The 14,037-nt window shown below is 50.5% G+C and overlaps 1 protein-coding gene across 1 annotated transcript in view; it reads left to right on the top strand.

The window, feature by feature from the left end:
- LOC121274975 (RNA binding protein fox-1 homolog 1-like) overlaps positions 1-14,037 on the top strand; it is a 63,159-nt gene that overhangs the window by 21,871 nt on the left and 27,251 nt on the right. Inside the window, exons 2-5 of the mRNA XM_041182354.1 lie at positions 2,177-2,323; positions 4,759-4,812; positions 12,127-12,219; positions 13,299-13,359. Coding sequence (XP_041038288.1) covers positions 2,177-2,323; positions 4,759-4,812; positions 12,127-12,219; positions 13,299-13,359 — 355 coding nt within the window. The remainder of the gene's footprint in view (positions 1-2,176; positions 2,324-4,758; positions 4,813-12,126; positions 12,220-13,298; positions 13,360-14,037) is intronic.

A 14,037-nucleotide genomic window follows, 5' to 3' on the forward strand; every position in this document is an offset into this window, starting at 1 on the left:
ACGAAGGCAGTTTCAGTCACAGGGACAACCAAATGACCATTGATGGTCATACAAACCCCATCTAGTTCGCTGATGTCCCTGAGGGAAGGAAATCGGGTCTGGACGACATGTGGCTCCAGAGCCCATGGCGATGTGGTTGACTCTTAACTGCCCCTCTGAAATGGCCTTAGCGAGCCACTCAGTTCAAGAGGCAATTAGGAACTGGCAACAATTGCCAAGAAACAACCACCCCCACCCATCATCCCATGAAAGGATAAAGGAAAAAGTAATGTCGATGGGATAACGCGCATCATGTCTCGCATTTGGTTCAATGAAATTATTGCCTGGTCCCATTGGACACTCCCAGGGAGGAGCCCCTGAGGTTTGCTCCTTTCCCCTGTGTTGAGTGATGCACTGGCAGGGAGGTGGGAGGGGCGGAGGGCAAGGAGAACCTGGGACATGTCATGAGCGGACGAAATGTGCACCCATACTGTTTCTCAACGGAGGCCGATTCACGCCGAGAACGCTTGCTATCTCGGAGGTTAGCGAGGGTGCAGGGGCCCACCAGGTAGGGTCTTTGGGTGGTGATGGGGCATCACCAGCAGCTGTGGAACTCGCCCTTGGCGCTGCCCACGCCTGCCACACAAAGAAGGCACCACGATGTAGGACTCAAGAGTATCCAATCCGGATTCCCTCAGAATCTGGGAGTGTATCCAGATCTCCCAGTACCTTGGAAGCATTCAAGGGGTTCATATAAATACGGTGGTGACAAGAGCAGGTCAGAGGCTGGGAATCCTGCGGAGAGTCACTCACCTCCTGACTCCCCAAAGCCTGTCCACCATCTACAAGGCACAAGTCAGGAGTGTGATGGGATACTCCCCACTTGCCTGGATGAGAGCAGCTCCCACAACACTCAAGAAGCTCGACACCGTCCAGGACAAAGCAGCCCCGCTTGATCGGCATCCCATCCACAAACATTCACTCCCTCCACCACCGACGCACAGTAGCAGCAGCGTGTGTACCATCTACAAGATGCACTGCAGCAACTCACCAAGGCTCCTTAGACAGCACCTTCCAAACCCATGAACACTACCATCTAGAAGGACAAGGGCAGCAGATAGATGGGAACACCACTACCTGGAAGTTCTCCTCCAAGTCACTCACCATCCTGACTTGGAAATATATCGATCGTTCCTTCAGTGTCACTGGGTCAAAATCCTGGAACTCCCTCCCTAACAGCACTGTGGGTGTACCTACAACACAGGGACAAAATCCTGGAACTCCCTCCCTAACAGCACTGTGGGTGTCCCTACACCACAGGGACAAAATCCTGGAACTCCCTCCCTAACAGCACTGTGGGTGTACCTACACCACAGGGACAAAATCCTGGAACTCCCTCCCTAACAGCACTGTGGGTGTACCTACACCACAGGGACAAAATCCTGGAACTCCCTCCCTAACAGCACTGTGGGTGTACCTACACCACGAGGCAGCGGTTCAAGAACGCGGCTCACCACCACCTTCTCAAGGGGGCAATTAGGGATGGGCAGTAAATGCTGGGCCCAGCCAGCGGCGCCCCCACCCCTGTGAGTGAGGGTTCCTGATCTTCCTGGTGGGGCAGGGGGCAATAGGCTCTTCCCCGAGGTCAGGTGGGGGGGGGGGACTCTTGAGTTGAGGAGCTAAGATTTGGTTCACAGTTGGTTGACACCCCCCTGCGGCCTGTTGGGCGTTGAACGTTGGGTTGCCCTGGCAATGGACCTCTGGGCTGTTTCAGGACCTGAAAGCCGGCACGAGAAAAATCTCTTTGGTCTTGACATTTGCCCGGCAACGTTGCTAAAGGAGGGGGAGATGCTCTCCGGGGCCTAATGACTTGGGGAGAGGGGCGGTGGTGGTGGTGGTGGTGGTGTTGGGGTGGGGGAAGGAGGAGGAGAGGGAGGAGGGGGTCTCCCAGCTTAAAGCGAGTTCGGCCTTGACCGAGAGGCGTCCGTGAGGTGAGTGAAAGACCCTCTGCCCCGCCCGAGGGGGTCTTTCTCCTCACCGACCAGCCACCACCCCCCCCCCGGCCTTTTCCCACCTACACGGGTAGCAGAGCGGGAATACTCAAGTCACAGCATCTCCGTCTGAACCAGTCTCTGTTTTTTTTTACCCCCCCCCCCACCCCCCACCTCACCAATCTTGCCCCCCCTCCCCCATGCAGCAGCCAGAAGAAGGGGGCAAGCTGGACGGGACCCACCAGCAGCAGCAGTCCCCAGACCCCGAGGGGAACAAAGCGGAACACAAGCGCCTGCACGTCTCCAACATCCCCTTCCGCTTCCGTGATCCGGACCTCCGCCAGATGTTCGGGGTGAGTCTGCGGGGGGATTGGGGTGGGGGGCGGGGGGGTACCCGAGCGGGTCCTGCGTTCGGAGATAGGGTTCGACGTCCCTCCAGAGAGAGAGCGAGAGAGCGAGAGATGGAGAGGGAGGGTGCAGGGGATGGGAGGAGAGGGGAGGAATTCCCCACCGCAGGGATGAGGGAATTTTTTTTCTCTTTCTTCCCCCCCGCCCCCCCCCACCACCCCCCCACCACACCACCCCCCCCCCCCCACACCACTCCGCCACCCACAACGCCACGATATTCGAGGATGAGTTAGGCAGCTTTTCAATGCACACAGGCAGGCGGGGACAGAGGGGGAAGCGGAGTTAAGGCCTCCGACATGGGAATAGCCGTAACCGTGGGGCGGCTACCAGAGCAGATAAGGAGCTGGGGGTCCTGCAGCGAGTCACTGTCTCCCATTGCCCTTGTACCCCTAACATGGAAATTAGGATCAGGCACTGCACAATGTGTCAGGCAATGACCATCTCCGACAGGAGAAAACCCAACCATCGTCCCCTTGACGTTCAATGGGCATTACCATCACTGAATCCCCCCACTATCAACATCCTGGGGGTTAGCATTGACCAGAAACTGAACTGGGACCAGCCATATAAATACTGAGGCTACAAGAGCAGGTCAGAGGCTGGGAATCCTGCGGAGAGTCACTCACCTCCTGACTCCCCAAAGCCTGTCCACCATCTACAAGGCACAAGTCAGGAGTGTGATGGGATACTCCACACTTGCCTGGATGAGTGCAGCTCCCACAACACTCAAGAAGCTCAACACCGTCCAGGACAAAGCAGCCCCGCTTGATCGGCACCCCATCCACAAACATTCACTCCCTCCACCCCCGATGCACAGTAGCAGCAGTGTGTGTACCATCTACAAGATGCACTGCAGCATCTCACCAAGGCTCCTTCGACAGCAACTTCCAAACCGATGACCTCTACCATCTAGAAGGACAAGGGCAGCAGATAGATGGGAACACCACCACCTGGAAGTTCCCCTCCGAGTCACTCATCATCCTGACTTGGAAATATATCGGCCTTTCCTTCACTGTCACAGGGTCAAAATCCTGGAACTCCCTCCCTAACAGCACTGTGGGTGTACCTACACCACAGGGACAAAATCCTGGAACTCCCTCCCTAACAGCACTGTGGGTGTACCTACACCACAGGGACAAAATCCTGGAACTCCCTCCCTAACAGCACTGTGGGTGTACCTACACCACATGGGTTCAAGAAGACAGCTCACCACCGCCTTCCCAAGGGGCAATTAGGGATGGGCAATAAATGCTGGGCCCAGCCAGCGACACCCACATCCCGTGATTGATTTGAACAAAAGGAGGAGGCCATTTGTCTCCTTCATTGTGCTCCGCCTTTTGACAAGGTCATAGCTGATCTGGCTGTGACCTCCAAAAACCCTCGACTCCCTTGTCGATCGAAAAAAATCTGCCTAACCCAGCCTTGTGTGTGTTCAGTGAGCACCCCAGCATCCACTGCTCCCTGGGGGAGACATCTCCTGATCTTCGGAGAAGGGCCTCCTGCTCATCTCTGTCTTCACCGGTAGACTCCTTAGCCTGAAACGTTCTAATCTCCCCCACCGGGGAGGGGGAGGTGTTGGGGGGGGTGTTTGTAGGAAACATCCTGTCCGCATCGACCCTGTCATGCCCCACCTCCCCTCAGGATCTGATGCATTCCATTACGATCGCCTCTCTTGGCCCAACTTGCCCAGCTTTTCCCCAGAAGACAACCCCTTCGTCCCGGGAATCGGCAGAGTGAACCTTCTCTGGACTGTTCCCATTGCCAAGCACGCCTCTCCCTAAGTAAGGAGAGCAGAACCGCACACCATGCTCCTGCTCCGCTCTCACAAATGCCCCGTGGATCTGTAGCCAAGACATCGCTACTTTTGTACCCCTTCTCCCGCTGGCAATAAAGCCTACACCTCCTGTTTGGCTCCCTCTACACTTGCTGCACCTGCACACTAACATCTCACGAATCACGTACCAGGGTGTGTACAAGGGGAGCAGCTGTTGCCAAAAGGTGGCGGGGGTTGGGGTGGGGGGGGTGCGGGGAAGAGGGTCGCCAAGTGGTGGTGTCTCTGGGCTAGCGATGCCGAGGCCCAGGTTGACGTCTCACCACTGCAGCACTTCAAATTCCACCACCGTCACATCCCTGGTCTGGCATCCAAGTGACTCCGGATCCACAGCCTTACACGTGACTCCAGGCCCCGCGGCAGCGTGGGTGACTCTTAGCCGCCCTCTCCCGTGCGGCTCCGCGAGACCCTCGAGGGTAGTTAGGGAGGGAGGGAGGGAGGGAGGGAAACAAATTCTGGGCCCTGCCAGCGAATCCCACACCCCCATCGACGAACAGAGGAGGCATAAGAAGCGTTGCCTGTTCTAATCTCCGTTTCTGTCTCTCGTAGCAATTTGGCAAAATCCTGGATGTGGAAATTATCTTCAACGAGCGAGGCTCCAAGGTGGGTGTCACTTTTCTCAATGTTTACCCCTTCCTCCTGCACCACCAGCCCCCCCCAGCTCGCTCAAACTTCTGTTTGTTCTCTTTTCCTTCATCTCTTCCTCCGAGTATCCATCCCTTTCATCTGCCCACCCTCTCTCCCTCCTGCCTACCCTCACTTCGTTCCTGTCGCCTCTCTCCCTCCCTCTGTTCCCCTCCCTCTTGCCTCTGTGCCCACTCTCTTCATCACTCCATCTTCCTCTCCATTTCTCCTCCTACGTTTGGCTATCTGTCTATCTCTCTGTCTCAACCTTTCCCTTTAGCTCTCTATCTATCTCCCTATCTACTTTATCTTACTATCTCAATATTTTGCTATCTCTCTAACTCTCTATCTCTCTCTCTCTATCTTGCTATCTCACTATCTTGCTAACTCTCTATCTCTCTCTATACCTCTATTACTCGCTATCTCTGCATCTTTCTCTTTCTCTCTCGACCTCACTAGCTCACTTTTTTTGCTCTCTCCCTAACTCTCTAACTCATAAACTCTCTATCCCACCATGCACCTATTCATCTCTATCTCTTTAGTTCCCTATTGCTCTCTCTCTCTTTATGTCATAATTTTGCTATCTCTCTATGTCTCTATCATGCTAAATTGCTATCTCGCTACCTCTCTCTATCTTACTCGCTATCTAACTCACTTTCTTGCTATCTCTTTCCACCTCTATCTCGCTATCTTACTTTCTATCTCTCTCTCTTACTGTCTATCTATATAACTATCTCACTCAATCATTCTCCTTCTCCATGTCATTCTCTCTCTGTCTGTCTCTCTATCTCACTTTCTCACTATCTCTCAACTTTGCTATTTCTCTCTGTCTTTGTATCTGTCACAATATTTCCCTATCTATCTTGCCCTCACTCCATATCTCCCTCTTTCTCTATCTATCTTTCTCTCACTCTCTCTCTCTCTCTGTCTTTCCATCTGTCTATCCATCTCTCCCTTTCTCTCTCTCTCTCTCTCTTTCTATATAGAAACATATCTCCCTGTTATGAGACAGCCTTTCGATAAAGCTGAGTTCTTTAAAAATCCCAGAGGGAAACTTTAAACAACTATCATAACCTATAATTTTTAAGTGTTACTTTTGGGATGCAACTCTAAATTCTGGAATCAGACTACCAGTTCTCGAGAGGTTTTATATTAAGCTAAATGAAACATTTGATTAATTTACACAGGTTAAATTAGATAAACACAAGGCTTCAAATTACTACTATCATAACTTATAACAAATTCCCAAACTAATCTAAACACTAAACATTAAGGCAACAGCAACCCATGGACTTAACCAGACAGCAGGAAAAGCATTTTCACCTCACAAATTCAAAATGAGGTTCTTTTCACTTTGGTTCCTGTTGAGCCAGTTGGAGACTTACAGCTGCCTTTTGATCTCATATTGTCTCTGCCCTGCGCACACAAAAACTATTGAAGTTATACCTACCACCCCATTGAATATTAATTCTCATTGTATCAACAACCTCTGAACTAAACCTCTCTAATAATAAAACCCCCCTCATAGAACCATAGAACGCTACAGCACAGAAAACAGGCCACTCAGCCCTTCTAGCCTGTGCTGAAATATTATTCCACTAGTCCCATTGACCTGCACCCAGTCCATAAACCTCCAGACCTCTCCCATCGATGTATCTATCCAATTGATTCTTAAAACTTAAGAGTGAGCCCGCATTTACCATGTCAGATGGCAGCTCGTTCCACACTCTCACCACTGTCTGAGTGAAGAAGATCCCCCTAATGTTCCCCCTAAACCTTTCCCCTTTCACCCTAAAGCCATGTCCTCTTGTGTTTATCTCTCCTAATCTAAGTGGAGAGAGCCTGCTTGCATTTACTCTGTCTATACCCCTCATAATTTTGTAAACATAGTACCGAATGTATTAGTAATATAAATATATTACTTGGTAGCTGCTAGATAGGCATCAGTTTACACCTTACCTCTTGAATACTCTATTGAAAATATGTAAATGCATGCTGTCTCTCTTATATATCAAAACTAGTACATACCAAAGCACCCAGACTAGCTGGCTTTAATTCAACTAAGACACACACACAGACTGAACCTCTACTGTAAAAGAAAAATATTTTCCAATAATATTATTGACATTAAGATTGCTGGTACAACACTTTGATCTTGTTGAAAAGAGGGACATGATGCCAACGCTTTTCATCTTGCGCCCATCTTGATAAACACAAATTTCAGGTATCACCACAATTTATAGTGCAGGAGAAAATCTTATGGATTAGTTGCCAAGTGGATTGGCCGAGGTGTTGCCAAGGAGAAAGCAAAGGGAGGAACTCAGGCTCCCCAAACCTTTGAGTGATTCAAAAAAAGGGGCAAAGCTCAAACTGATTCCTTTTTGTTGGCAGAGAATGGCTCCCTGTGCATGCCACTTCTAGCAAGCATAAGTGAGCCACCTTACCAGCTCAACGGATAGCCTTCAGTTGGTGGTTAGTGTAGTTATTAGCGCACTCAGGATTGCTCAGCCAGTGCTGCACAGTTGACGTTTTGCTTTGGCTTTGCAAGCCACGGGCTGGTTGAGGGCTGCCTGCGTTCTGCCCAATCCGAGGTGAAGGGACAATCTGTTTGATTCGGTCAGCCAATCGTTGGGATGGACCTGGAATTGCACAGGCACTGAAACTCAGGCATGGCGTTGCTCAGTTGTGTGGTAGGCAGAACGGGTTTTTAGACTGACGGCAGCACCCTGTTAGTGGAAAATAGCACTCCGGTCGCCACTACATGGTGGCAGCGTTAAGGGGCTAGCTCAACCGCCTGAACATGTCTTTCCTTTCAGTCATGGTCCATATCGATTATTGTAGTGAATAAAGTCCAGTTGAAAGACCGACAGTGGCATTGCTCCCCGTTCGTTCCTTGTCACGTCCAGTTTAACAATCAAATATAACTCGGTAATTGTCGCCGAACAAACTTAAACCTCAATGGCGAAATGAGGCCAAGTGCTGCCATTGTCATGCCCAATTTAACAATTAACTGTAATTCTGTTGAGTCAAAATCCAGGGACAAAGTAAAGAGCAGCCCCTTAAAGGGAAACTGCAAAAACCATAGACAAAATGCAAAGCTAACTTGCCAAATGTAAAATGTGATGAAAGGGGTCAATAAAGCACCCCAGTCCCTGCGAACAATTAACTGTAGCTTTATTACCCTGCGAATTGGTTAAAAATCCAGGGTTAACAATTAAATGTAACACGGAGGTTTCCAAAAAAAAAAGGTCATGTTGGACTGGAAAACGTTAACTCTCTTTCTCGCTCCACAGATGCTGCTTTTCCAGCACTCTCTGCTTTTATTTGTAACCCTATGTGTTTTAATCATCCGAACGTATGAATTAGGAGCAGGGGTAGGCCACTCGGCCCCTCGAGCCTGCTCTGCCATTCAATAAGACCCTGCTCGACCTGATTGTCACCTGGAACCCACATTCCCGGCTACCCCCAATAACTTTTCACCCCCTGTGCCTATCGAGGATCTATCCAGCTTGGCCTTAAAAACATTCCAAGGCTCTGCTTCCACCACCTTTGGAGGAAGAGAGTTCCAAAGACTCGCCACCCTCTGAGAGAATAAATTTCTCCTCATCTCTGTCTTAAATGAGCGACCCCTTATTTTTAAACAGTGACCCCACCACCCCCCCCCACCAACCCCCCACTCAATCTAGATTCTCCCACAAGAGGAAACATCCTCTCCACATCTGTCTTGTCAAGACCCCTTCAGGATCTTATACGTTTCAATCGAGTCCCCTCTTGACTCTTCTAAACCCCAGTGGATACAAGCTGAGTCTGTCCAACCTTTCCTCAATAGACAACCCACCCATTCCTGGTGTTGGTCTGGTAAACCTCCTCAGATCTGCTCCCATTTACATCTTTCCTTAAATAAATAACATTGGATAAGGAGGGGGCCATTCAGCCCATCTAGTCTGCTCCAGCATTCGATGGCTGCTCTGCGATCTAACTCCATCTTTGCCCCATTTCTCTCAATGTCTGCAGTGCAAAGGGACTTGGGAGTCCTAGTCCAGGATTCTCTTAAGGTCAACTTGCAGGTTGAGTCAGTAGTTAGGAAGGCAAATGCAATGTTGGCATTTATTTCGAGAGGACTAGAATATAAAAGCAGGGATGTGCTGCTGAAGCTTTATAAGGCTCTGGTCAGACCACATTTAGAAAATTGTGAGCAATTTTGGGCCCCCTATCTCAGGAAGGATGTTCTGGCCCTGGAGAGGGTCCAGAGGAGGTTCACGAGAATGATCCCAGGAATGAAAGGCTTAACATATGAGGAATGTTTGAGGACTCTGGGTCTATACTCGATGGAGTTTAGAAGGATGAGGGGGGATCTGATTGAAACTTACAGAATACTGAGAGGCCTGGATAGAGTGGACGTGGGGAAGATGTTTCCATTAGTAGGAGAGACTAGGACCTGAGGGCACAGCCTCAGAGTAAAGGGAAGACCTTTTAGAACAGAGATGAGGAGAAACTTCTTTAGCCAGAGAGTGGTGAATCTATGGAATTCATTGCCACGGAAGGCTGTGGAGGCCGGGTCATTGAGTGTATTTAAGAGCGAGATAGATAGGTTCTTGATTGGTGAGGGGGTCAAAGGTTACGGGGAGAAGGCAGGAGAATGGGATTGAGAAACTTATCAGCCATGATTGAATGGCGGAGCAGACTCCATGGGCCGAATGGCCTCATTTCTGCTCCTAAGCCAAACAAAAATCTCCCAATCGCTGATTTGAGCTCAATCAGTCACCGTTTGCGGGCGTGAATTCCAAACTCCTACTACCCCTTTGTGTGAAGTCGCGTCTCCTACTTTCACTCCTTGCTCTTAATTTTCAGTCTCCGGCCCCATGGCCCAGTCTCTCCCCAACCAACCAGCGGGACTCGTTTCTCTCCACCCGACCCTATCTAGTCCCTCCCTCCTGTCTTTGAAAGCTAATATCGATTCACTCCCTGAACTTCCACACTCCAGGGAGCGCGACCCCCTCGCTATGTGGGATCTCTCCCGGTTTGTTTGACTCTTTTTAACGGAGGGAATCCGGGCTGGTCCATCCTCAAGGACACCGTCCTTCATCCGGCCCTTTCCCGGTCTCATTCCTTTCTCCTTGCCACCTGGTTCTCTGCCAGGATGGGTTCCAATTTCGACCTGAACTGCAGGGCCCTGGCTGTAATTTCAACCCCCTTTTTCCACCTCATTGAATCTATTTCTCTCCCACTTACCCAACCGCGTCTGAGCTACTCCCTCTCATTCCTTATCACATCCAGTTTAGCAATCAACTATAACTCGGTAATTGCCAGCGAACAAAGTTAATAAATAAAGGTAATAAAGCTACAGTTAATTGTTCGCGGGGTCTGGGGTGATTTATTGACCCCTTCCATCACATTTCACATTTGGCAAGTTAGCTTTGCATTTTGTCCTTTGCTTGTGCAGTTTCCCTTTAAGGGGCTGCTCTTTACTTTGTCCCTGGTTTTTTTTAACTCAACAGAGTTACCATTAATTGTTAAATTGGGCATGACAATTTCACCATTGAGGTTTAAGTTTGTCCGGCGACAATTACCGAGTTATAGTTGATTGTTAAACTGGACGTGACAAGGAACGAACGGGGAGCAATGCCACTGTCGGTCTTTCAACCGGTCTTTATTCACTACAATAATCGATATGGACCACGGCTGAAAAGAAAGACATGTTCAGGCGGTTGAGCTAGCCACTTAACGCTGCCACCGTGTAGTGGTGACCGGAGTGCTATTTTCCACTAACAGGGTGCTGCTGTCAGCCTAAAACCCATTGTGCCTACCATATGACTAGGATTTAGGAGTCTAGGACCTTGGGGGATAGGAAATAGCAGTGGGGGGTAGGCCATTCGGCCCCTCGAACCTGCTTTTCCAACTCAGCGCCATTTTCCCCATATCCCTTGTTATCTCTAATATTTAGAAACCCGATCACTTTCTCTCTTGCACTTACTCAAACTCCACGACCCCCTGGGGTAGAGACTTCCAAAGATTCACCCCCCCCCCCGCCTTTCGAGTGGAGAAATTCCTCCTCATCCCAGCCCTAAGTGGCCTTCCCCTTATTCTGAGACTGTGTTCCCCTGGTTCTAGACCCACCCCACCTCCACCAACCACCTCCAAAACCAGGGGGAACATCTTCCCTGCTTCTACCCTGTCAAGCCCTGGAAGTATTTTGGGACCATCTCTCACCCATTGAAACTCTGGAGACCACAGGCCCAATTTCCTCAATCTACTCCCCCGGCAACCCAGGGAACCTTCCCTGCACTCCCTTAATGTCAAGTGTATCCTTCCTTAAGTAAGGAGACCAGAACTGTGCACAAACATCCACTACCTCACCAAGGCTCTGTATAAATACAGCAAGACTGTGCAGTTTTGGTCTCCTTATCTGAGGAAGGATGTTCTTGCTATAGAGGGAGAGCAGCGAAGGTTTACCAGACTGATTCCTTATCTGAGGGAGGTTGTACTTGCTATAGAGGGAGAGCAGCGAAGGTTTACCAGACTGATTCCTTATCTGAGGAAGGATGTACTTGCTATAGAGGGAGTGCAGCGAAGGTTTACCAGACTGATTCCTTATCTGAGGGAGGTTGTACTTGCTATAGAGGGAGAGCAGCGAAGGTTTACCAGACTGAGTCCTTATCTGAGGAAGGATGTACTTGCTATAGAGGGAGAGCAGCGAAGGTTTACCAGACTGATTCCTTATCTGAGGAAGGATGTACTTGCTATAGAGGGAGTGCAGCGAAGGTTTACCAGACTGATTCCTGGGATGGTGGGACTGACATATGAGGAGAGATTGAGTCAATTAGGATTATATTCGCTGGAGTTCAGGAGAATGATGGGGGGATCTCATAGAAACCTATAAAATTTTAACAGGACTGGACAGGGTAGATGCAGGAAGGATGTTCCCGATGGTGGGGGGAGTCCAGAACCAGGGGTCACAGTCTGAGGATATGGGGTTGACCATTTAGGACGGAGATGAGGAGAAATGTCTTCATCCAGAGAGTGGTGAACCTGTGGAATTCGCTACCACAGAAAGTAGTTGAGACCAAAACATTGTATGTTTTCAAGAAGGAGTTAGATATAGCTCTTGGGGCGAAAGGGATCAAAGAGTATGGGGAGGAAGCGGGAGCAGGTTATTGAGTTGGACGATCAGCCATGATCATAATGAATGGGGGAGCAGGCTTGAAGGGCTGAACGGCCTCCTCCTGCTCCAAGTTTCTATGTTTCTGTGTTCCAATCTGGCCATCCCACCTTCTTTCCATTGCTGCCTTCCAGGGGTTTGGTTTCGTGACCTTTGAGAACAGCGGCGATGCCGATCGGGCCCGTGACAAGCTGAACGCGACCATTGTGGAAGGCCGGAAGATCGAGGTGCGTCCGCCCTGCCATTGGCCGAATCGGAGCGCTGGCGGCCTTGCCTTACAGTTCACCCCGGGGTAGGGGGGAGGGGTGGGGGGAGGGGCTGCGGGGGAGCTCCGAGCCGCTGTGGTGACACTTCGCTGGTGCCTCCTTCAGTTAGGCCCCACTTGGCCCTCGCTGCTCCCAATGCCGCTTCCTCCTTACCTGGGGGAGGCCGAACGCAGGCTGGGCGACCCGCTTGGCGCAACACCTTGGGCCTGTCCGCGAGCATGACCCAGACCTCCCTGTCGCTGGCCATTACAACACCCCCAGCCTTGCTCTCGGGCCTACATGTCCCTCGTTGGCTTGCTGCATTGTTCCAGTGAAGCCCAACGCAAACTGGAGGGACAGCCCCTCATCTTCCGACCAGGCCCTGAACTAGGCCCGACTGGACTGAATATTGAGTCCAACAACTTCGGACCCCGAGCTCGCTCCTCCATCCCCACCCCCTTTTCGCTTTTAAGTCAAATTTCAACCATAATCATTCAATCCTTTCACCCCCCCACCCTCCTCACCACCTCAGAGGACACTTAAGAGTTGGCCGTTTTTGCTGTGGGGTCTGGAGTCACTTGTCGGCCGGACCAGGTGGGGACATACAAACAAGGAGCAGGAGGAGGCCATTCAGCCCCTCGAGACTGCTACTCCATTTCTTAAGATCCTGGCTGATCTGATGGTAACCTGAATTCTGCATCCCACCCCCCACCCAATAACCTTTCACCCCACCCTTGCTCACCAGGAATCTCTCCACCTCCACCTTGAAAAATACTCACAGGCTCTCCTCCCATCACCTTTTGAGGAAGAGAGTTCCAAAGGGAGAGCCGATTTCCTTCCCAAAAGGGCAGGTGAGGAACAGTCGGGTGGCTTTTTGCTTTTTGGTGCCCAATTGATGATGGGTTCATGACCATCATTGGGGTTTTTTTTTTTAACTCCAAGCGCCACCCGCCATGGTGGGATTCGAACCCGGGTCCCCCAGAGCATTACCCTGGGTTTGCCAGCCCAGTGACAGCGCCGCTGCGCCGGTGCCTCTGCTCACTTTGCCCTTTGTTCCGCAGGTCAACAATGCCACTGCGCGGGTTGTGACACCTAAGAAGATGCCAACACCTTTTATCAATGGTAGGTGGGACACGATATGTGGCAGAGGGTAAAGTCGGGAGGGACAAAACAGTATCGAGTAAACGGAGTGAACAGTGAGGAGGCTGGTTTCATAAGGAATCTTCCATGCTCTGCGGGTGAACCTGGCAGTGAACGTTCCTGGCTGTTGAACGTTTGAGGACTCTGGGTCTATACTCGATGGAGTTTAGAAGGTTGATGGGGGGGGATCTGATTGAAACTTACAGAATACTGAAAGGCCTGGATAGAGTGGATGTGGGGAAGATGATTCCATAAGTAGGAGAAACTAGGACCCGAGGGCACAGCCTCAGAGTAAAGGGAAGACCTTTTAGAACAGAGATGAGGCGAAACTTCTTTAGCCAGAGAGTGGTGAACTATGGAATTCATTGCCACAGAAGACTGTGGAGGCCGGGTCATTGAGTGTATTTAAGACCGAGATAGATAGGTTCTTGATTGGTAAGGGGATCAAAGGTTACGGGGAGAAGGAGGGAGAATGGGATTGAGAAACTTATCAGACAGGATTGAATGGCAGAGTAGACTCGATGGGCCGAATGGCCTAATTTCTGCTCCTATGTTTTATGGTCTTATGGTCTAACTAGAGGGCACAGATTCAAAATAATTGGCAAAAGGGGTAAATGTGATGTGAGGAAAAATTTGTCACCCCGAGGGTGGTGGGAGTCT

The sequence above is a fragment of the Carcharodon carcharias genome (genome assembly GCF_017639515.1).
Source record: "Carcharodon carcharias isolate sCarCar2 chromosome 39 unlocalized genomic scaffold, sCarCar2.pri SUPER_39_unloc_4, whole genome shotgun sequence".
Taxonomy (NCBI): Eukaryota; Metazoa; Chordata; class Chondrichthyes; order Lamniformes; family Lamnidae; genus Carcharodon; species Carcharodon carcharias.